The sequence below is a fragment of the Rhinoderma darwinii genome, chromosome 5, assembly GCF_050947455.1.
Source record: "Rhinoderma darwinii isolate aRhiDar2 chromosome 5, aRhiDar2.hap1, whole genome shotgun sequence".
In the NCBI taxonomy this organism is placed as follows: domain Eukaryota; kingdom Metazoa; phylum Chordata; class Amphibia; order Anura; family Rhinodermatidae; genus Rhinoderma; species Rhinoderma darwinii.
The window spans coordinates 49,610,437-49,636,150 of NC_134691.1; the positions used below are offsets into that span (position 1 = coordinate 49,610,437).

The 25,714-nt window shown below is 44.6% G+C and overlaps 1 protein-coding gene across 2 annotated transcripts in view; it reads left to right on the plus strand.

Moving 5' to 3' along the window:
• Positions 1-25,714, plus strand: part of MATN2 (matrilin 2) — a 109,945-nt gene that overhangs the window by 82,000 nt on the left and 2,231 nt on the right. For both annotated transcript variants that reach the window (XM_075828044.1, XM_075828045.1), the window contains exons 12-16: positions 9,894-10,307; positions 16,802-16,954; positions 18,317-18,358; positions 18,978-19,064; positions 20,839-20,928. In XM_075828044.1, the coding sequence (XP_075684159.1) occupies positions 9,894-10,307; positions 16,802-16,954; positions 18,317-18,358; positions 18,978-19,064; positions 20,839-20,928 (786 nt within the window). The remainder of the gene's footprint in view (positions 1-9,893; positions 10,308-16,801; positions 16,955-18,316; positions 18,359-18,977; positions 19,065-20,838; positions 20,929-25,714) is intronic.

A 25,714-nucleotide genomic window follows, 5' to 3' on the forward strand; every position in this document is an offset into this window, starting at 1 on the left:
ATTATATTTGGGGGCATAGAGTGTGGTACCATAAGATTTTGCTCTTCGTTTATAGGTGCAGAAATGTTGAAAAATTTTGCTTCCGAAGACATCTAAGCACCAAATTTACCCATTTCCGCAGAAATGGGTCATGGCCAGGAGGCATCATAGAGTTCTGGACCAGATGGAAAAGTAAAGAGAATGACTACAATCTGAGAAGTCTTCACCGGTGAGTCACTAAATGTAAATATTTATTCTCCCTGTGACTGCTCAGTGCTGTAGTCACTGTATGATCTGCAGCGAGATGATGTGTGTATCGTTCTTTTTGTGAAACAGCAACTCCCAGCATATCCTTACCATCGTTCTGGCTATACTGGGAGCTGTAGTTTTATTCCGTACAAACTTGTATGGCAGGGGTAAAACTAAATTTGCAAATTATCTCTGTACTGAGCTGTATTTGTACTGGTGCTGTGTGTGTGTGTGTGTGTGTGTGTGTGTGTGTGTGTGTGTGTGTGTGTGTGTATATATATATATATATATATATGTACTGAGCTTGGTTCTGGAGTTATATTCATCATAACAACCAAGCTCAATACATATATACAGCACCAAAGAGAATCTCAAAACATATATACAACTCCAGAACTAAGCTGTGCATATAAATACAGCACCAGGACCAAGATCAGTACATATATACAGCACCACAACAAAGCTTAGTACATATATACAGCACCAGAACAAAGCTCAGTACATATACACAACACCAGAACCAAGCTCAGAACATATATACAACTCCAGAACTAAACTCCGCATATAAATACAGCACCAGAACCAAGCTCAGTACATATATATACAGCACCAGAACAAAGCTTAGTACATATATACAGCACAAGAACAAAGCTTAGTACATATATACAGCACCAGAACAAAACTCAGTACATAAATTCAGCCCCAGAATATATATATATATATATATATATATATCCTGAGCTTTGTTCTGGTGCTGTATATATGTACTGAGCTTGGTTCTGGTGTTGTATATATTTACTGAGCTTGGTTCTGGTGTTGTATATATGTACTGAGCTTTGTTGTGGTGCTGTATACTTGTACTGAGCTTTGTTCTGGTGCTGTATATATGTACTGAGCTTGGTTCTGGTGCTGTATATATGTACTGAGCTTGCTACTGGCGCCGTATCTGTGCATTAGCCGGGAGAGTTGTAGTGGCTTACTGCGCACGCCGCACTGTCCTCCATCCTTCTCATGTGCACAGCCTAACTAAATGGGCTGGGCACGCTTAGGATATTGAATGTGCGCGTATAGGTCTATATGTAATGGATGAGTTTAAGATAATGTGTGGGTAGGTCTGTACGCTTCTGTAATTATATAAATATTGTGGCAATCCACACTAAAACATTCTGGACAGGGAATGGAGTCCACTTTAATGTAGGGGGTATTTGGAATATCATAATTGTTTTATGTTATTATTAGATTCATTTTCAATGGCGCGATACACCGCAAAACACCTTGAACCCATCCCCCCCCCACATGTCTTCGTCCGAAAAAAGGGAACCTGTTGTTAAAAAATTTGAATCCCACCCCTTGCCACACCCATTGCAAACAGGTACATAAAATCAAGCACTCAGCCATGCCATCTCTAAAGACAAGTGTTGCTAGTAGTATGAGCTGTACTGAAGAGCTCAATGACTTTATATATGGCACTGTCATAGGATTCACCTTTGTCACAAGTCAGTTCATGTCATTTCCGATCTACCCTGGTCACCTGTAAGTTCTGTTATTGTGATGTAGAAGCATCTAGGAGTAACAACCGCTCAAACACAAATCAGTAGATCTCACAGACCAGAGCCGATGAGAGATGAAGTGCGTGGTGTGTAAAAATCGCATATCCTATATTGTATTGTGATAGGAGTAGTAATGGAGGTGGAGACAGGTTTAACGGTTTTCTCCTTCTTTAGGCCCCATGCATACGACCGTATTTTTCATCAGTAATTACGGATCTATTCATTTCTATTGGCCACAGACAATTGGCCGCATTTTCAGGCCGTGGTCCCATACAAAGTATGGGGGCACGGCCCATAAAAAAACAAAACGTAGGACATGCTCCATAATTCACAACATGGTTCTATGGCACGGACACCCTTCCGTAGCGATACGGAAAGGTGTCCGCGGCCAATAGAACCTGGCAGGTCCGTAATTACAGACCATATTTCCATCCGCAATAACTGAGTTGTTTTTTTGCAGTTGTGTGCATTATTTAGACAGAAGTTGCAAAAAATTGGAACTTTCTAACAATGACCTTATTTTGATCTATCCTGAAATACTGTCCATAAATACGGATCCGTAGTTATCCGCAACTTATCCATATTTACGGAAGGGTATCCGTAAATACGATCCGTATTGCATCCGTATTTGATCCGTATTTATATATACGGATCCGCAAAAAAGGGGAAGACTGCAAATGTCACGAACATGATGCATAGCAACGTTTCCGTAAATACAGATGGAAGTGCCCATAGGCTTCTATGGGAGACTCCGTGCCGTAATTACGGACAGGAATAAGAGAGGTTCTATAATTTTTTCAGCACGGACACCCATCCGTAAAATAGAATCCGTGGCCAATAGAAATTAATAGGTCTGTAATTACGGTCCATACTTACGGATGAAATATACGGTCGTGTACATGGGGCCTAACTAATAAGGTGGCCGTTAAATTTCTTAGTCCTTTTTGTGACACACCTCTATAATGCCGCTCTAATAATGGCGGTATCCTGGATACCCTGTGTACATTCAATGGTTCTGCACTCCGGGTGCCCTTTCTGCTGATCCGTTTTGTTTTTTTTTTAACTCCGTATTTCTTGCTGCCTGACTTTCTCTCACAGCGCTTACACCGTCTTTCCGCCTTCTCACCAGAACCATGCGGACAGATCACTTCGTGTCTAGTCAGGCTCTACTTCTATGGCTATACAAAACAGCCAGTGGCATAACTACAGCAGCTGCTACGGGGCCCGGGGCATGAGGGGGCCCGTGTCGCCCGCCGGCATGGGCCCCCACCATGGCCGGAGGCTCCGCTAGCAGCCGCTATGGCTGCTACAGCGGGACGCCACTGAACGCTACGGCAGAGCAGGGAGGTATCTCCCCGCTCTGCCATTAAACAAAAGACATGTATCCCCTATCCACAGGATAGGGGATACATGTGTGATCGCTGGCAGCGATAGGGAGAACGGGGGACTGAAAGTCCCCTGAAGTTCTCCATCACAAACCTCGGACTTCCGGGGTCTGTGTCGGCAGCTCCGTAGAAATGAATGGAGCGCCGGTCACTTGTGCGCATGCGTGACCAGCGCTCCTTTCATTTTTATTGAGCTGCGCAGACGCCGGAAATCAGAGGTTAGTCATGGAGAACTTTCGGTCCCCCGTTCTCCCTATCGCTGCCAGCGATCACACATGTATCCCCTATCCTGTGGAGAGGGGATACATGTCTTTTGTAGGACACACTGTAGGTTGGATGTTTTTGGGGAGTTGGGGCTGCATGGCGTTACCTACAGGAGGGCTGTATAGCGTTACCTACAGGGGGGGGGCTGTATAGCGTTACCTACAGGGGGGGCTGTGTAGCGTTACCTACAGGGGGGCTGTGTAGCGTTACCTACAGGGGGGGCTGTATAGCGTTACCTACAGGGGCGGGGCTGTATAGCGTTACCTACAGGGGGGGCTGTATAGCGTTACCTACAGGGGGAGCTGTATGGCGTTACCTACAGGGGGGGCTGTATGGCGTTAGCTACAGGGGGGGCTGTATGGCGTTACCTACAGGGGGCTGTATGGCGTTACCTACAGGGGGTATGTATGGCGTTCTCTACAGGGGGGGCTGTATTGCGTTCTCTATAGTGGGGGCAGTATGGCGTTATCTACAGGGGGCTGTATGGCGTTATCTACAAGGGGATGTATGGCGCTATCTACAGGGGGGCTGTATGGCGTTATCTACAGGGGGATGTATGGCGCTATCTACAGGGGGGCTGTATGGCGTTATCTACAGGGGGCTGTATGACGTTATCTACAGGGGGGCTGTATGGCGTTCTCTACAGGGGGCTGTATGGCGCTATCTACAGAGGGGGCTGTATGGCGTTATCTACAGGGGGGGCTGTTAAAAAGGCACCATCTACAAGGGGGGGTTGTGTGACACCCAGGGGAGGGGGGGCCCCAGTCAAAACTTTTGCTATGGGGCCCAGTCTTTCCTAGTTACGCCCCTGAAAACAGCGCTCTACTACCTTCTGCTGAACAATTCTGGTACTGTGCCGTTAGCTGTTGAAATAATGTCCCTGTGTATTACAGTATCACTCACTACAGAGCTCTAAACTGCCTCTGGAAATAAAAGAACGGAGAATCAAGAGCTTCATAAAAATGTGTTTCCAGGGTTGAGCAGCTGCATACAAGCCTAAGATCGCAATGCCAAGCATTGGCTGGAGTAGCCCAAAGCACGTGTGCAATGTACTCTGGAAAACGTGTTCTGTGGAGCGATAAATCACCTTCCACTATCTGGGAGTGTGATGGACAAATCTGAGTTAGGCGGATGCAGGGATAACGCTACCTACCGCAATGCATAATGCCTGCTGCATGCCTTTCAACCATCCGGATCTAGCGGAACAGACTCTGATTTCGGGTGATGTCCCGCTGTCCTGAGAAGCCGGCGGCATGTCCCGGTTTTAAATGTATCTGCAACCTCAGGAGACAGGTACAGTTGAACTCAATTTGGAGCAGGGAGCTGTCGGCTCCTTGCTCCACTATTCACTATGTGGCGCATTCCTGAGCGGTTTGGCGCAGACAGGCGCCATGCAGTGACATAATCACAACTGTCTGCGCCAAGCCATACACAGCACAGACTGGAGTAGACCTGCAGAGGGATCTAGGTGAACGGGGCAAGGTGAGTATTTGTTTTATTATTTTTAGGAGACCCTATGGGGGCATTATACTGTGTGCAGGCACTATGGGGCATTATAGTGTATGGGACGACACTATGGGTCATTATACTGTGTTGGGAGGCTCTATTGTGGCATTATACTGTGTGTGGGGGGGTTACTATGGGAGCATTACATTTTTTGGGAGGGGCACTGTGGGGGCATTATACTGTGTGGGGAGTACAATGGGGGCGTTATACCATGTACAGACGCTACAAAAATAACAGCGTGTGAACCGGTAAGAAACCAATGTAAACAATGAGGAGGCTGCCGAGCTTGTATGAGCGCTGTGGGCTCTATCAGCAGGGGTGCCGAGAGTCATAACCCCACCGATCTAATATTAATGGCCTATCCTAAGGATAAGTGTAGGAGGAGGTAGAAAAATTTGAATACTTTCCCTACTCTGTCTCTTTGCATAGAAGGTAATTGCAGAGGGTATATAGCAATCAGTCCAAGGGAGGCAGGAGGTAAGCTGAAGAGGTTGGTCCAACCTCGTATCACGTAGCTCATTCAAAATAAAACATATAGCATTTTACCTCCTGCCTCCCTTGGACTGATTGCTATATACCCTCTGCATTTGCCTTCTATGCAAAGAGACCGCGCTGGGGAAGTATTCACATTTTTTTACCTCCTCCTACACTTATCACAACACGGTGCCCGTGTGGCTCCAGGATGGAATCCTAGCTGCAGTCTCCTATCCTGACAAGCACAAGAGGGTGTTGTGCCCCCAGCACAACGCCTTTTGGTTGGCATAATTCTTACCCCAGGCCCATATTTCCTTTCCGTTTTGATGATGCCCTATGTGCGCCGGGCATTCTAGCTCTTTTTTTCGTTCCCTCATCTTTTAGATCTCTATCCGAAGGATAGGTCATCAATTTTTAAATCATGGATAACCCGTTTAGTGCTATAGCATGCATAGACATTTTAGACAATTGTAGCTTCCAACTTTGTAGGAACGGTTTGGGGTTTGGCCATTTTATGTTCCAGCATAACTGTACCCCAGTGCACAAAGCAAGGTCCAAAAAAACATGGTGGGTGAGTTTGGTGTGGAAGAACTCAAGTGGCTGCACAGGGCCCTGACCTCAACCACATCCAACAGCTTTGGGATGAAGTGGAACAGAGTGTCTGACATCACAAAACTCTTTTGGCTGAATGCCTCTAGAGTCACGAAGTGCCAGTGGTAAAAAAAAAACAAAACGATTTTAATACGGTACGCTGCTCCAGAGTGATCGAGGAGATACAGGGCGTGTTCTAGTGCGCGAAAAAATGGTCCGTGATGAAATAGACTTAAGCTGGACCCACAATAACCATTTTGATATATGTCCCAAACATAACAAAATGAATGCCTTTTTGATAATTTTTTTGTACAGTATATTTCAAAAACCTTATTAAACTTGTATCTAGAAACACCATATATAATAATATGCTGCATTGCATCCCATCTGTGACCTTTAGAGATCATGAAATATGGTAAACTCTCTATATAGGAATTGTATTAATATTTTGCCTATTTTTTATAATGAAACGTATGTTAACTTAATGAATGATTCAAAATAAAGAAAAGCATCACCCAGTACTACAACAGTAGACCAGTTATATTGGACTGCTTCTGATTTTAGGATTTTCCAATGAAGAACTGTGGCTTTTTTCTGATCACATATATATATATATATATATTGAGTTTTGGTGTCTTAGAAGTGCCACCTGGTGGTAATACTTGGTATTATAGTATAAATTGTAGGCATTAGACTACATGCCATTCCCATGGTGGAGGTATATAAGACATTACATAAAGAAGTAAAAAATATTTTATTTAACGTTCAAGTTGCCAAAATCACTTTAGAAAACGTGTGTCTAGAGAAAACGTCTATAATGTCATCAAATGCTCAGATCACATGACTTGAAGTGTTCTGTTGGCTCCCTAAAACATGTTGTTCAGTAAAAGTTTAGAATTTACTGCATGAGCTGCATTTAGTATCCCTTACCATCTTGATTACTACCATTGATCACTATATACACTTTCATCATCCCACATTTCTTGCCTAATTACCTTAAACCATCAAAACATATGTCAAAAACGACATGTGTTTCAAAACAATTCTTATCACCTTTCGCAGAGGTGTAGCTAGGTTCTCCAGTATCCGGGGCAAAGATTCAGTTTGGCACCCCACCCATACCCCAAACTTTTTTCCCGACATCTCCTTTTTTTTATGTAACTCAAGCATAAAGCCATTTGTAAATTTTACAAGCAATATCGTTCTATAAACAGCACCAGAACCAAGCTCATTACATATATACAGCACCAGAACAAAACTCGGTACATAAATACAACACCAGAACCAAGCTCCGTAAAAATATACAGCATCAGAACCAAGCTCAGTACATATATACAGCATCAGAACCAAACTCAGTACATATATACAGTGCCAGAACCAAGATTAGTACATATATTCTGTGCCAGAACAAAGATCAGTACATATATACAGCACCAGCACAAATACAGCTCAATTTAGTGCAACCCCTGCCGTATAGGTTTGCACTAAATTGTATAACGCTCCCAGGATGAACAATGGTAAGGATATGTTAGTAGATGCTGTTTCAAAATTAAAAAAATCATACCGCCCATCATCTCGCTGCAGATCATACAGTGCTGACTAGAGGCAGAATAAACATTTACATTAAGTGACTCATAGGTGACGTCAGATTCTACATGTTCTTTTTCTCTCTTCTTCTCCATCCGGTCCAGACCTCTATGACGACTTCTCCCAGCCACAGCCCATTTCTGCAGTTTGCAATTTAGATGTCTTCAGCTTCTCACTTTTTTCAAACCTTTCTGTGCCTATAAACAAAGATAAAGTTCTCATGCTGCCAGACACTGTGCCCCTAAATATAATAGCTCCATACACTGCACCTCTAATTATAATAGCACCTTACACTGTATCTCACACACCGTGCCCCCTGTAGATAGTGCCCCCATAGAGCCCCTGGTAGATAGTGCCCTACATAGATCCCCCTGTAGATAGCAACCCCCATAGAGCCCCTGTAGATAGTGTCCCAAATATAGCCACCCCTGTAGATAGTGCCCATATATAGCCACCCCTGTAGATAGTGCCCTACATATGGCCCCACCTTTGTATAGTGCCGCACATATAACCCCCTCTGAAAATAGTGCCCCACATGTAGCCCCCCTGTAGATAGTGCCCCACATATAGCCCCCCTGTAGATAGTTCTCCACATATAGCCCACCCCTGTATATAGTGTCCAACATATAGTCCACACCTGTAGATAGTGCCCTACATATATCTCCCCCTATAAATAGTGCTCCACATATAGCCCACCCCTGTAGTGCCCCACATATAGCCCACCACTGTATATAGCTCCTCCTGTGTATAATGCCCCACATATAGCTCCCCATATAGTGCCCCACATATAGCCCACCCCTGTATATAACCCCCCTGTAGATAGAGCCCCCCCCCCCCCCTGTAGATAATGTCACTCACATTTTTATTAGGATAAAAAAATGAAAAAACTTACATACTTACCTTAAAGAGGCTCTGTCACCACATTATAAGTGCCCTATCTCCTAGATAAGGAGATCGGCGCTATAATGTAGGTGACAGTAATGCTTTTTACTTAAAAAAAACAATCTATTTTTACCACTTTATTAGCGTTTTTAGATTTATGCTAATGAGTCGCTTAATGCCCAAGTGGGCGTATTTTCACTTTGGTCAGCGTCATACACTCCCCTGTACAACGCCCACTTGGTCTAAAGTGGTTTCAGTGGCGCCGCTGCCCCCTCAGAGAGAAAGCAGGCAGCCGTCATGGACGGTGTGGCCATGGCGACCCCCCCCCCCCACCTTCCCTCTTAGTTACGCCTGGGGCACATGCCCCACCTGCCCCCCCCCCCCCCCCCCTAGCTATGCCCCTGCCTTTTTTTACATTTGGTTTTGGTGGTGTATTCTACTTAGTGTCATGTTGTGTATGTGGCACTCCTTTTTTGACATTCTGTAGAGAAGCATATGGGAAAAAACGCAGAAAATAACACCATACCTAACGCATGCCACGTTTAGATAAAAATGCCACTGACCCAAAAAACGCTGCAAAAATGGCACAAATCAAAAGCTGCATTTTGTAGACTCATATTTTACTATATACTTTAGGCCGGGTGCACGCGTAGCGTAAATACGACAGATTTTCTGCAATGGATTTTGTTGCGGAAAATATGCAGCATAATACATAAGCAGCAGAGTGGATGAGATTTGAACAGATCTCATCCACCCACTGCGTAAATGATAAGCGGAAAAAACGCTCAGAAATTTACCCTAGGTGTGGTTTTTTAATCCGCAGCATGTTCATTGTATTTGCGTTTTCCCCATTGAATTCAATGGGGAGGTAAAACCCGCAACAAATAGCAGTTGTTGTGATATTTGCAGCAGAAAAGCTGAGATTCCACCGCAAACATTGCAACTCAGAAAAAAAAATCTTATACTTAACCAGAATTCTGTGTGTCTTTGCCCAGGCCGACCTCCTGGGATGATGTTTCATCCTATTTGACCTGTGATTGGCTGCAGCGGTCACATAGGATGAAACGTCATCCCAGTAGACCGGGCTGCAGGACGGCAGAGGGACACGTCACTATGGCTACAGGTAAGTATAAAACTTTTTTTTTTTTGGCTACATACAATTTTTGTTGCAGTTTTTCAGCCGGAATTCCCTGTGGCGTCTTCGGCAGATACGCTGTGTGCATTTACGCAGCGTATCTGCCCTATGTGAACTTACCCTTAAAGTAACACCTGGCCACAGCACTTTTGGCAAAAAGAAAAATGCAGAATAAAGAATGCTGCAAACTCTGTGTTAAACTGGCCTATATATGTTGTTAATGATTATACTCGCCAAATAACCTGAGTACTTACCTGACTGATCCCTAGTAATGTGTATGCTTGTTTTCAGAGTGTGGAGAAGGACCAGTTGACTTGGTGTTTGTCATTGATGGATCCAAAAGCCTTGGAGAAGACAACTTTGAGCTTGTAAAGCAGTTTGTAAATGGGATTATAGACTCACTAGAGATCTCACAGAAAGCTGCACGTGTAGGACTGATACAATACTCCACTCATGTCCGCACAGAATTCACTATGGCTCAGTACAGCTCAGCCAAAGACATGAAGAAAGCCGTGTCCCAAATTAAATATATGGGCAGAGGTTCCATGACTGGGCTTGCCCTGAAGCTCATGTATGAAAAAAGCTTTGCAGAGGCTCAAGGTGCAAGAAGACGATCCCTAGGTGTGCCGAGAGTAACTATTGTGTTCACTGATGGACGAGCACAAGATGAGGTCTCAGACTGGGCCAGCCGGGCGAAGCAAAGCGGTATTATTTATGTCGTCTTTTTGAGCTATTTTTCATATTTTCTTGAATTGAGGATTTCCTATTGAGAAATAACTTGTGCCAATTGCCGATACTATAAAACTTAATCGCGAAGTCGATATTAACGAAATCTTTAATACATGACATGTGGGGGTTCTCTGAGGGCTGGATTTGAGAAACACTGATTTATAGGCTATGATGGGACATTCCGTCCTTTGCAGCCCACTGTCCCTGACCACAAACCCTTTCCATGTGCCCTATTAAGGCATACGAATGCAATAGAGGGGATCTTGAAATCTCCCTCTATAAGCCAGAATCTAGAGCTGATCCTTAAGAGATGCTTCTGTTCTGGCTGACTTGAGCCATACTGCTCAGCTCCCATATGAAAGTCTTTGCATTGAGACAACCCCTTTAACCACCTAACCGGTGAACTCGAGAGGGATCTCTGGCTAGAACGCAGCTAGAGTAGCGATTTCAGTCTTGTTTTAAACCTAAGCAGGTTGTAGTGGGAGCTGCATATACTGCATTTGAGGTTCTCACTTAAAGGGGTTTTCCCATTAGGGACATTATTGACATATCCACAGGATGTCATAAATGTCAGATAGATGCGGGTCCCACCTCTGGGACCCGCATCTATCTCTAGAACGGGGCCCCCTAAACCCCGTCCTACCACTCTGTGTTGCGGCTGAAGTTTGTGATTTCCGTCCATGTAGAAGAAAACCGCCTAGCTCGCTGAGTTACGCTGTTTCCGTAACTCCGATAGTAGTGAATGTCAGTTCACGGAAGCAGCTTAGTATGCGAGCTATGCTGTTTCTGTAACTAACATTCAGTTCTATGGGAGATACGGAAACAGCGTATCTCAGCGAGCTACGCTGTTTTCTTCTTCATGTTCGGAAATCACACACTTCGGCCGCAACACAGAGGTAGCACGGGGTTTAGGGGGCGCTGTTAGAGATAGGTGTAGGTCCCAGGGATGGGACCCGCATCTATCTGACATTGATGACGTATCCTGTGGATATGTCATAAATGTCCCTGATGGGAAATCCCCTTTTCATCTGTGCGAAGAGCGGACGTGCTGGCAGCATTCAGGGAGAGGAGGAGGATCTGTGATCCTTCTCCTATCCCTACATGGCTTTAGATGACCCCAGGGGTGGGGTAACAGACTTGCAGCATTAAACATTGGGGGGGGGGAGAATGCAGATCCGCCCCATAGCCTACACAAATTACATAAAACAAACTGTATATACGAAAACACATGGAAAGTGGTATGTGGTTAAAGTGAGGTAGGCCACAGCTTTATTTTTTAACAATAATGAACAAGGGACATATGGAGAACCTTGCCCGTAAATGGTTCGCCATCTATTCGCCTAGCATGCCACGCCACCGCATCCGTGGTGGGCATGTCTTCGTAGATTCGAGAGGTGATTACCTCGAACATCCATCTGGTCTGGAAAGGGACAAGATCCTACCATACGCCCAGCTGTGACACCTAAACAAGCACAAATAAGAAATCACAAAAAGCAAATAGAAACAGCAAAAATAACTATACTCAAAAACAATAGTGGGGCAGGTGGGAGAAGTCTACTTGAAGCTGTGTAGGAGTCCAAAGAGGCAGTGACTCCTATGCAGCTAACTTTTGTTACATTAGGTGAACGCCCACCTGTAAACTTATGGCCAATGGAAAAGCTGGCTAAGGGTGTGGGGAGGAAACAGGAGGGGGATCCTCCCCCAGTGGAACAACTTGCACTGCCAGTCAACCGTTCCTTGGCTTAAAGAGGCTCTGTCACCAGATTTTGCAGCCCCTATCTGCTATTGCAGCAGATAGGCGCTGCAATGTAGATTACAGTAACGTTTTTATTTTTAAAAAACGAGCATTTTTGGCCAAGTTATGACCATTTTCGTATTTATGCAAATGAGGCTTGCAAAAGTACAACTGGGCGTGTTGAAAAGTAAAAGTACAACTGGGCGTGTATTATGTGCGTACATCGGGGCGTTTTTACTACTTTTACTAGCTGGGCGTTCTGATGAGAAGTATCATCCACTTCTCTTCAGAACGCCCAGCTTCTGGCAGTGCAGATCTGTGACGTCACTCACAGGTCCTGCATTGTGTCGGCACCAGAGGCTACAGATGATTCTGCAGCAGCATCAGCATTTGCAGGTAAGTAGCTACATCGACTTACCTGCAAACGCCGATGCTGCTGCAGAATCATCTGTAGCCTCTGGTGCCGACACGATGCAGGACCTGTGAGTGACGTCACAGCGTGATCTCTGGAGAACACGGCTGTGTCTGCACTGCCAGAAGCTGGGCGTTGTGAAGAGAAGTGGATGACACTTCTATACACAACGCCCAGCTAGTAATAGTAGTAAACACACCCCGATGTACGCACATAATACACGCCCAGTTGTACTTTTACTTTTCAACACGCCCAGTTGTACTTTTGCAAGCCTCATTTGCATAAATACGAAAATGGTCATAACTTGGCCAAAAATGCTCGTTTTTTTAAAAATAAAAACGTTACTGTAATCTACATTGCAGCGCCGATCTGCTGCAATAGCAGATAGGGGTTGCAAAATCTGGTGACAGAGCCTCTTTAAGCAGCCAAGTAGCAGGGCATGAACTTTTGTAAAAGGGAAATGAAAAACAGGAAGAAATAATCAAAAAGTCATACGTACCCAAAATCCGTCTTGGAATGTGGCAACAAAAAAAATAATTTTGTAAAAAAAAAAAAAGTGTTTCTATTGTGCAAACATGACAATACTAAATTTACATAATTTGTTAAGTGTAGAATATACTTAATATATTATTTATACCACATGGTAAACACTGTACAAAACAAAATACAAAAAGACAATGGAGAAATTGCAGGTTTTTTTCTATTCCACCCCAAAAAAAATTCATAAAAGGCCTTCAATAAATTATATGTACCCCAAAATGGTTCCTATAAAAAATTACAACTGGTCCTGCAAAATAAAAGGTCTCATTTAGCAACATTGAAGAAAAAATGTAAAAGTTATGACTGGTAGGACCACAGAGGGGGGAAACATTCTTACTAAAATTAGTTTTTCCACTAAAGGGTTAAAATGCACCTAAGAAAGCTGAGTTATGTGCCAATTATATTTATTTGACACATAAATTAAAAAAGAGCTATGAGAGCATAAGAGCTATGACAAAATATGTCATATTGTCCATGTCGTCCATAGCAAACTATCAGATTCCACATTTTTTCAGGGAAGGGGCCCTAACTATGGTCTTCAGAGCAAAAATTAGAATGGGGCACTACTTAGTTATACCGCCCCAGCAGAAGTCAACTGGGCGACGTTTTCTTTTTACATGAGGACCATTGTGTAGTATTAGCAAAAATAAGCAGCTTACTTTACAGGGCCAGTCCTAGGCAATGTGGGACCTTGGGCAGTAGAGCCACAGTGGGCCCCTAGTGCAACCATCCACTGACTCGCAACCATTGAGACTGAATTGTGTCCCGGACTATGGGGTTGGGGGACCTCAGGAGACAGTAGCAGATGTATCATGACTTTCTAACTATCAGCAGTCTGAGGAGACAATGATAGTGCGGGGGTCACTGTCTGCTGCTTCTCTGAGAAAAGGAAACTGCCCTCACTCTATTTAAGAGGATAAATAGCGAGGGATTTATTATGGAATGAAAAAATAATTTACCATCATTACTGCAATCTGGATCCACTTACTAATATTCATAAGAATGGAGTTAGTGGATTATTTATTACCCATGCCATCCCTCGCCTGCAGGGTAACCGTGCGTGGGTTGTGTCTAGGAATTGCAGCTCCGCTTATTAAGTGAATGGGACTGAGCTGCAATATCGCACACACAGCCCATGAACAAGAGTCACAGGGGTTCTAGAAGAAAGCTGCAATGTTTTTCTAGTCTCATATGAGATGCACACACTAACTCCTAACGTTACAGGGTATGTTCACAGACAGGACTTTTGTGAAACCTCATTCACTGTAATGGAGCTGAGCTGTAATACCAGACACAACCCATAGACAAGTGTGGTGCTGTTTTTGAAAGAAAGCAGCCATGTTTTTCTAATCTGGTACAACCCCTTTAATCTCTTGGCGACATGTGTCGTATATATACGACACTGCCGCTAATGTTATTGCATCCCACCGTACAACAATTCTGCAGCATAGATTGACATGCTGCGGATTAAAAAAACGCAAGTCAGGTCAATTTATGAACGTTTTATCAGCAGATTTTTTGCACAGCATGTGGATGTGGTTTGTTCAAATCTCATCCACTTTGCTGCTACTGTAAATGCTGCAGATTTTCCGCTCAGAATTAAGTTTTGCGCTACGTGGGAAACCAGCCTAATAGTGTATGGATTCTGTTGTTGCTGTTTCGATAGCAGCCACAGGGATTTTGCATGTCCCTCCTGCTGCTCTTATTACCCAATTTTCTTCTGTTCATACCGTACAATGAACAATTTATGTAATACAAAAAAGAATGGTGCAGGGGTGGAGGCGTAGCTGGGGGTTTAGCATAGGGGGGGGGGGGAAATATCTGAGTGGGCCCCCCCTAAACGCATGTTTACAACTGAAGAGGCACATTCTAATTCTATACCAGCCATCATCTCTGTATATACCAGCCATCATCACTGCATATAACCCCTATCATCCCTGTATATAACCCCTATCATCTCTGTATATAGTCTGGCTGGTATATACAGGGATTATGGGGGTTATATAAGGGGATGATGGCTGGTATACACAGGGATGATGGGGTTAATGCAGGGATGATGGCTGGACCACCCATCATCCCTGTATATAACAACCATCATCCCTGTATATAACAACCATCATCCCTGTATATAACGACCATAATGCCTGTATATAACGACCATAATGCCTGTACATAACAACCATAATGCCTGTATACAACAACCATAATCCCTGTATATAAACCCCATCATCCCTGTATATACCAGCCAGGCTACCCCTGGCGTATAGGTTTGTGCGCCGTAAAACTACTTCTCCCAGCATGATCCGAACAATGGTAAGGATATGCTGGGAGTTGCTGTTTCACAAAAAAAAAAATCATGCCACCCATCATCTCGCTGCAGATCATACAGTGACTACAGTGCTGATTAGAGGCAGAATAAACATTTACATTAAGTGACTCATCGGTGACGTCTTTTCAGATTCTAGTTGTTCTTTTTCTCTTTTCTTCTCCATTCGGTCCAGAGCTCTATGATGACTTTTCCCGGCCACAGCCCATTTCTGCAGTTTGCCACTCAGATGTCTTCAGCTTCTCACTTTTTAAACATTTCTGCACATATAAACGAAGATAAAATTCTCATGGTGCGAATCACTACGCACCTAAACATAATAGCTCCATACACTGCACCTCTAATTATAATAGCACCATACACTGTGTCCCACAAATACACAGTGCTCCCTGTAGATAGTGCCCCACATATAGCCCCCCTGTAGATAGCGCTCTATATATAGCCCCCCCTGTAGATAGCGCTCTACATATAGCCCAACATGTAGATAGTGCCCCATATATAGCACCACCAGTATATAGTGTCCCACATATAGCCCCCCTGTAGAAAGTGTCCCATATATAGACCCCCCCCCCTGTAGATAATGGCACTCACACACTTTTAAGTGAAAAAAACAACTTTATATATTCACCTTGATCCCGTCCCCGTGCCGTCCTGTGTCCGTACAGGCCTGCTCTCTTCTGAGCAGGTCTGCTGGGGTTGAACGACGCTAGCGTCGTGGATGGGCACTGATTGGCAGGGCAGAAGGACTTGCCCCGTCAATCAGCGCCTTTCAACAACGAAAGCGCTAGTGTCGTTGAAAGGCGCTGATTGGCGGGGCAAGTCATTCTGCCCTGCCAATCCGCGTCATTGGTAGGTGCTGAATGGTCGAGCCGTTCAGCGCTTATGCGTGTAATTGTATCTGCATCCTATAGACGCAGGTACAATTAGAGCAGGAGGGGGTGGCGGTGGGTGGTTTCAGTTGCATCGCTGCCCCCCCAGACATGTAGCAGGCTGCCCTGTGTGGCCGTGACTGTCATGGCTGGGGTGGTCGCGGTGGTCCGCACCATCTCAGGTTTCTTTCCACTGTGTGTTTAATGCATTACGTCAAGATAAAGATGGCTTCATCTGTATAAGGGTTGTAGAGGTGGCAGTCGCACCCAGGTCCTGGTGCCTGACTCGTTAGTAAATTTTCCTCATTAGGAATTATAAATGGCACATGGTAGGTGAGGGCTCCAGTTACAGATTTTGCATTGGGACGCAGGACCCACAAGTTACACCTGCATTCATGGGTTATTACTATTCTGCTGGACTGCGGTTACACATTGCGCAGCTCCCAGTACAGATATAATGTGGTCTTTGAAGAGGCCTTGATGAGTGAAATACTCTTGACAGTGTGGTCAGCTCAGGTCACTTGGAGGTTGTAGTAGATTTAAATGGCATGACGTAATTCTGTACCAATCCTTCTGTCTCCTTCTCAGGCATCACCATCTATGCTGTTGGAGTGGGCAAGGCCATTGACGAAGAGTTACAAGAAATTGCTTCATCGCCACAAGAGAAACACGTTATTCATGCTGATGACTTTAGCTCCATGGGATACATCACTGAAAAATTAAAATCCAGCATCTGTGATGGTACTGTGTCTAAAATATATGTAGATGTACAAAGATCTATCCTACAGATTTCCGAATATTTAGAGGCTTATTGAATTCCGTGTTTGATTTTGCTTAGATGCCTATTCAGCTGAATCATACATGATCAATGCAGCGGCCTACACAGAAATCACAGGGCCCCACAGCAAAACCCGGAGTGGCCCCGCCCCACACTGAGAGCTTCGCCCAATGTACAATTTCTTATTAAAATTGATATTCACTGTACTTTTGTTACACTTTACAGTTTGTTACATAATGTTACATTGTATAATTCTAGCTCCCTAAAGACATTACTGGGGGAAGCTCACTGAGGCCCCATGCACACGACCGTAAAATCGCCCGTAATTTCAGGCCGTAATTACGGTCCATAGTTACAGGCCCATTCGTTTCTATGGCCAGCGAGCACCTTCCCGTATATTTACGGGAAGGTGTCTGTGCCGTAGAAACTTGCCCAAAAAATAGGACATGTCCTATTTTTTTATTTTACGGGCCGTGCTCCCATACATTATAATGGGAGCATGGCCCGTAAATACGACCGGCTGTGCCCGTAATTGCGGGTCGTAATTACGGGCACGGTCGTGTGCATGGAGCCTAATATGTATTTATTCAACTGAAACTGTAAAAGTCTCTGTGCAATAAACTTCCCCTAGTGGTGGCTGCAGGGAAATGCAAGGACTGTGTGTCAGGAAACAGCGCAAGCAGTTCAGTGCTTGGACCACAGACCGCGAAGTAATCTATGGTAGGAATGCCTCTGGATCATGTGCTCATTGATGCTCTGGTTCTCTTAGGGTATGTGCACACACACTAATTACGTCCGTAATTGACGGACGTATTTCGGCCGCAAGTACCGGACCGAACACAGTGCAGGGAGCCGGGCTCCTAGCATCATACGTATGTACGATGCTAGGAGTCCCTGCCTCGCTGCAGGACAACTGTCCCGTACTGAAAACATGTTTTCAGTACGGGACAGTTGTCCTGCAGCGAGGCAGGGACTCCTAGCATCGTACATACATATGATGCTAGGAGCCCGGCTCCCTGCACTGTGTTCGGTCCGGTACTTGCGGCCGAAATACGTCCGTCAATTACGGACGTAATTAGTGTGTGTGTGCACATACCCTTAATCTGCACTGGTCACTAGGGATAGACACTTCTATACTGAGGTAGGGACACCCACATGTCTGCCCAAATGCATCCGCTCAACTAGCAATTCAATTAGCCAACTCCACTTTCCATTTCAATTCATTCAATGAAAAAAAACTGTGCTTTGATAGTTCATTTAACAAGGGGACATTTTTTTTTAGCTTTTGGTAGCAATAAAAACAAATCTCTTTTTTTTGTTTTTAGGTTGGAGCAATTGGAAAACCACTACTGACCTCTCCAACCAAGGTGAGAACTGATCAATGGTTTATTGTACGTTTGTATTACTACAATTGAGACTAAGGCCTAATTACCATCTGTGTTGGAGGCTCCGTCGCAGACTCGGCCGAAAACACTGGAAAAAATAGCGCAGCATGCTGCGCTATTGTTTCTGGTAAGACCACGGACACCCGGACAGAACCCATTAAAAGTCAATAGGTTCCGTCAGCTGCCGGTGGTGCCCATGGTGCAACGAACCTGCCGCTTACAGTTACTCCCTTGTTCTGCTCCTCAGAATAACAAACGCAGATGTGAACATGGCCTAAGAATATCGGGTTGATATCAAGAGAGCTCAAATGTATAGATATGTTCGTAGTTGTCTCTCTGGTTTGAGGTAAAAAAAATCACACACTGAGAGAACATACGGTGTCAGTAGTGGACGTAATGGCACTGACAGAACAGCCCCCTGAACTCCCTAATGGGGGATTTATCCTAGCGTCTGCGGTATGTAAAACGGAGCACTGCTCTCTGCTGATTGGCTGAGAGGGATCGCCTGACCAACGCCCCAACAAAAGATGTGCCGTCAACTTGGTGACAACAGTTTGTGGAGGCCCGTACAACATCACAATGAAACTTTTGTGTATTTCAGAATTTTCCTCCGAACTAAAAGGAGAGAACAGTGAGATCACAGTATCCTGTTCGATGTCTGCTATCAAATTCACAACTCAAGCAGAAGGTGAGATTTTAATTCAATTTCTTTCCATAGGTTAACGCAGCAGAGAATTAGTTAGATATGTCGTATAACCCGCTGTTGTGTTGTAAGGCTGGGTTCACACGACCTATTTTTAGACGTAATGGAGGCGTTTTACGTCTCGAATTACGTCTGAAAAAACGGCTCCAATACGTCGGCAAATATCTGCCCATTACTTTCAATGGGTCTTACGATGTTCTGTGCCGACGACCTGTCATTTTACGCGTCGCTGTCAAAAGAAATGCAGGACACTTCTTGTGACGTATTTGGAGCCGTTTTCTCATAGACTCCAATGAAACCGCTCCAAAAACGCCGCGAAAAACGTGAGTTTCTCAAAAAACGTCTGAAAATCAGGGGCTGTTTTCCCTTGAAAACAGCTCCGTATTTTGAGACGTTTTTGACTCTATGTGTGAACATACCCTAAGGCTTCATATAGTGCCGGACATTGACTTTTCTTTAGGCATTTTGCAGTAGTGGAGTGGCCACTGACGCTTACATGCAGTATTTGCTGGGACTATGTCAGAACTGGTTAACTGAACAGGTCCTTTAACCTTCCCTGTTAGGAATCCTGGAGTGTGTGGATCATAACGTGTGGTTTTTGTCGGCTATTCGACTTCGTTCCTTCTTTTTTTTTTTTTTAACCGGCAGCCCGGCTACTTTTACACGGTGACATGAGGTTAAATTAATTTGCAGAACTCTAGTCGCTGATTAGTCTTCCTCAATTTTGTACAAAAAATGGGTTGATCATAGTACAAAACCAGCTCTTTTTACATTTTGCGTCACCCCTATTCCCTCATAGATTGTAAGCTCTTGTGATCAGGGTCCTCACTCCTCTTATATGAATTGTTAATCAGTTTTATCACTATGTAATGTCTGATATTGTTTGTACATGTTCCCTCTGAATTGTTTTTTTTTATAAATTCTTTTATTTTCCATTTTCAATCTGAATTGTAAAGTGCTACGGAATATGTTGGCACTAGAATGTTATTATTAGGCCTTATTCACACGAACGCTGCGCATCTCGGACAGACCATTTTTCACGTCCGTGTTGCATCCGTGCTCAGCGCTGCGGGATGCGATGTCACGCAACCCCCATAGTTGAGAGTCCATGGAGGGATGCGTGATGCGCGAAAAAAACGGACATGTTCTATTTTCGCACGGACCCTACACGTGGCCCGTTGAAACAACAGCTGTCTGAACGGCCACATTGAATTACATAGGTCCGTGGGACGGCCGCTGTTTCAATGGCCGTCCCACGGACATTTAACACGCTTGTGTAAATAAGCCCTTACCAGTAGCTGCACTATGTGCCGCCATACACGCTCCCAGCATAGGATGCCTGTATTGCTGCACAGGGATTCCAAACATGCCCGTATTATGGACCCGTAGGCTCCACACATGCCGCCATGTGGTAAACTCCCTGTAAAGCAATGCCTTTAAGGGAGAAAGAAGACCTCCGAGTGCCTGTATAAAATCTGAGGCAAACAGAGGTAGAGTATAGGCCCATAGCTGTGTATTACAGATCCGTATGGATCCATATTATACGCACAAGCCTTACATTGTTTATTTATACACTTTTATACACTTGCTTCCAGCACATATCTGAATTAAAGCCATAACAGCCAGATAGTAATTGACTATTTGTCCTAATGGACTACTCTTGTAAATCTGTCCTTTTTTTGAGTACTAGTTATTTTTGTTATATTTGACAGTACATCAGTCCTAATATATCATTATTAATATATTTTCAATATTCCAGAAAAAGCCAACGAGGAACAATGCCAGTGTAAGAATATTATGGAGCATCAATACAATGCAAATGAAGAAGTCAAACGACTAACTCATCAATATATCCTTTACAGTAAATATGTTATTTTTATCACCGGTTTCATTGAGCCGGGTCCTAAGTGAGCTGCGTGGGCTTTGTAACTCTTGTTCCTGTTGTTAAGTCTGAAGAAAGTTAGAAGATTCAAACCCTAAAATTAAAGCGACTCTCACAGGTCTGAGGAAAGCATAGGGTACAGGGGGAGATGCGGAGCTCCGAGATCTATAGTTTTCTATTTTATATATTGTCATGTAAAAAGCTGTTTGACGGCTGCCAGGACTCTTAGGGCGGATTTACACGAGCGTGTGCGTTTTGCGCACGCAAAAAACGCGGTGTTATGTGTGTGCAAAAGGCACTTAACAGCTCCGTGTGTCATGTTCATATGGTGCGCAGCTGCGTGCTTTTCACGCAGCCGCCATCATTATGACACTCTATTTGGATGTTTGTAAACAGAAAAGCACGTGGTGCTTTTCTGTTCACATTCATTCTTTTACGGCTGTTGCGCGAATAACGCTTGTCCCACGGAAGTGCTTCCGTGTGGTGCGCGTGATTTTCACGCACCCATTGACTTCAATGGTTGCCTGATGTGCGAAAAACGCAGAAATATAGGACCTGTCGTGAGTTTTACGCATCGGACTCACACTGCGCAAAAATCACGGATAGTCTGCACTGCCCCATAGACTTGCATAGGTCCGTGCCACGCGGGTGGCATGGACCTATTAGACATTCGTGTAAATCCGCCCTTAGGCTATGTTCACACCGAGTTTTTTTGCAGGAGGAAAATTCTGCCTCAAAATTCTGTTTGGGATTTTGAGGCAGATTTCGTCCTTCCTGCACGTCGTTTGCTGCGATTTTCACCCGCGGTCATTGAGTGCTACGGGCAAAAAACTCAACGAAATACTCTCTCTCTGCCTCCCATTGATGTCAATGGGAGGTCAGAGGCGTAAACGCGCGAAGATAGGGCATGCCCCTTCTTTCTCGCGGGAGAAAACCGCCCCCGCCTCCCATTAAAATCAATGGGAGGCATTTTCGGCCGGTTTTTGACGAGTTTTGCGGAGCAGTTTCCACTCCAAAAAGCTCGTCAAAATACTCCGTGTGAACAGGCCCTTAGAGAAAGCTTGGGAATCCTGCTTACCCCGCTCACACGGAGTGATTGACAGCTTGTGTATGAGTTTATATCCTGAAACAGCTGTCAATCACTGTGTGTGGGCGGAGAGAAGCAGGACTCACAGGCTTTCCCTAAGGGCATGACCACACATGGCGGAATTCCTCCGCAACTGTCCGCATCAATGCCGCACCTAATCCGGGTTGCGGATTACGGCTGCGGATCTGCACAAAATGTGCAGAAAATTGATGCGGACTAGCTGCTGCGGACTGCGGGAAAAGTGCTTCCCTTCTCCCTATCAGTGCAGGATAGAGAGAAGGGACAGCACTTTCCCTAGTGAAAGTAAAAGAAATTCATACTTACCGCCCGTTGTCTTTATGACGCGTCCCTCCTTCGGCATCCGGCCCGACCTCCCTGGATGACGCGCCAGTCCATGTGACCGCTGCAGCCTGTGCTTGGCCTGTGATTGGCTGCAGCCGTCACTTACACTGAAATGTCATCCTGGGAGGCCGGACTGGAGACAGAAACAGGGAGTTCTCGGTAAGTACGAACTTCATTTTTTTTTACAGATACATGTATATTGGGATCGGTAGTCACTGTCCCGGGTGCAGAAACAGTTACTGCCGATCGCTTAACTCTTTCAGCACCCTGGACAGTGACTATTTACTGACGTCTCCTAGCAACGCTCCCGTCATTACGGGAGCCCCATTGACTTCCTCAGTCTGGCTGTAGACCTAGAAATACATAGGTCCAGCCAGAATGAAGAAATGTCAAGTAAAAAAAGCAAGACGCATCCGCAGCACACATGACATGTGCATGACAGCTGCGGACTTCATTGCGGAACTTTGAATCTCCATTGAAGTCAATGGAGAAATTCCGCCATGAGTCCGCCACTGCTCCGCAACAGACAGAGCATGCTGCGGACACCAAATTCCGCTCCGCAGCCTATGCTCCGCAGCGGAATTGTACGCATCGTGTAAACGAACACTGCGAAATTAAAGTGAAAGTCAATGTAGAAACGGCTCCGCTGCGGATTAACGCTGCGGAGTGTCCGCAGCGGAATTTAAGTGCAATTCCGCCATGTGTGAACCCGCCCTAAGAGTCCTGCTTTTTACATGATAATACTTAAAGGGGATTTCCCATAATTTCAGCAGCCCCATAGAATTGAATGTGGCAGAGAATGCGCAGTACTGCTCCATTCATATGGGGCTCCTAGCAAGGGCAAGGTAAGTATATTCTCGTAATCGTTGGGGGTCCCAGCGGTCGGACCCCCACAAATCATATATTTATTCCCTATCCTGTGGATAGGTGATTAAATATTGATGATGGGAAGACCCCTTTAATCAAATAATAGCAAACTATATATACAGTACCCTATGCGTTCCTAAGATAGGGAAGCAAGGGGTACTGCAGCAGCTTATTAATTGCAGGAAAGGAAGTCCTGCTCCCACTGAGTGAGGGGGAACAAATCATGGATGCTTCTCTACAACGCCTCACAGGAATGCATCAGGGCCATGAAAAATGGCCGCAACGTTATTTGATCTGCCCATAAGTGACATGCAAGCAGTTATTATAATGCGTTACATCTAGCCATTATATCAAATAAATAGCGGATTGTCTAGACTGGATACAAATGTACACAAGACTAGGTCTGTTAGGCCAGATTCAGCGCAGTACCAAAAGTGTCTCAGTTAGCCAAAACAAGGAGCAGATATATTTTTTTTTGTATCAAAAAGGAGAAGTGATAAGTCTTTCCTCTATACTTTTCTTCTAATTAAGATCCACTTCAAACTTTGGCTTACAAAACAACACATCAAGAACTGCCCTGTGTGAACCTGGCCTAAGGGTTTAAATCTGCTGATTGCAAAATCCAGGCTGTTTAACTCACAGCGGATTGCGTAGACTGGATACAGGTTTAGGACTCTGGCTAGATTAAAGGGGTTTTCCAGCTGATAAAACTTGACGGCCTATCCTCAGAATAGGCCATCAATAGCTGATGGGTGGGGGTCCGACTCCCGGGACCCCCGCCGATCAGGTGTTTTGAAGGGGGTTCAGGGCTCGTACGAGCGCTGCTTCCCCTTCATTTCTTGCTCACAGTGAATGTTTGACACGCGATTCACAGGTATTGCAGCCTTTTCTCCCATTGAAGTAAATGGTAGAAAAGGCTACAATACCCGTGAATCGATGCTAAATGTGTGTCGAATATAACAGCATGCAGTGTCAATCAGCTGCTTCAAAGGCCAGCAGGATATTGTCGTCTATTAAAAGAGGCATGGACTCGCGGGACAGGGATGTAATAGTACCACTTTGCAAATCATTAGTGAGGCCTCATCTAGAATATGCAGTCCAGTTCTGGGCTCCAGTTCATAGAAAGGATGCCCTGGAGTTGGAAAAAATACAAAGAAGAGCAACGAAGCTAATAAGGGGCATGGAGAATTTAAGTTATGAGGAAAGATGAAAAGAATTAAACCTATTTAGCCTTGAAAAGAGATGACTAAGGGGGGACATGATTAACTTACACTACCGTTCAAAAGTTTAGGGTCACTTAGAAATTTCCTGATTTTTGAAAGAAAAGCACAGTTTTTTTCAATGAAGATAACATTAAATGAATCAGAAATACTCTCTATATATTGTTAATGTGCTAAATGACTATTCTAGCTGCAAACGTCTGGTTTTTAATGCAATATCTACATAGGTGTATAGAGGCCCATTTCCAGCAACCATCACTCCAGTGTTCTAATGGTACATTGTGTTTGCTAACTGTGTTAGAAGGCTAATGGATGATTAGAAAACACTTGAAAACCCTTGTGCAATTATGTTAGCACCGCTGTAAACAGTTTTGCTGTTTAGAGGAGCTATAAAACTGACCTTCCTTTGAGCTAGTTGAGAATCTGGAGCATTACATTTGTGGGTTCGATTAAACTCTCCAAATGGCTAGAAAAAGAGAGCTTTCATGTGAAACTCAGCAGTCTATTCTTGTTCTTAGAAATGAAGGCTATTCCATGCGAGAAATTGCCAAGAAACTGAAGATTTCCTACAACGGTGTGTACTACTCCCTTCAGAGGACAGCACAAACAGGCTCTAACCAGAGTAGAAAGAGGAGTGGGGGGGGGCCCCGCTGCACAACTGAGCAACAAGACAAGTGCATTAGTCTCTAGTTTGAGAAATAGACGCCTCACAGGTCTTCAACTGGCAGCTTCATTAAATAGTACCCGCAAAACGCCAGTGTCAGCGTCTTCAGTGAAGAGGCGACTCCGGGATGCTGGCCTTCAGGGCAGAGTGGCAAAGAAAAAGCCATATCTGAGACTGGCTAATAAAAGGAAAAGATTAATATGGGCAAAAGCACACAGACATTGGACAGAGGAAGATTGGAAAAAAGTGTTATGGACAGACGAATCGAAGTTTGAGGTGTTTGGATCACACAGAAGAACATTTGTGAGGCGCAGAACAACTGAAAAGATGCTGGAAGAGTGCCTGACGCCATCTGTCAAGCATGGTGGAGGTAATGTGATGGTCTGGGGTTGCTTTGGTGCTGGTATAGTAGGAGATTTGTACAAGGTAAAAGGGATTTTGAATAAGGAAGGCTATCACTCCATTTTGCAATGCCATACCCTGTGGACAGCGCTTGATTGGAGCCAATTTCATCCTACAACAGGACAATGACCCAAAGCACACCTCCAAATTATGCAAGAACTATTTAGGGAA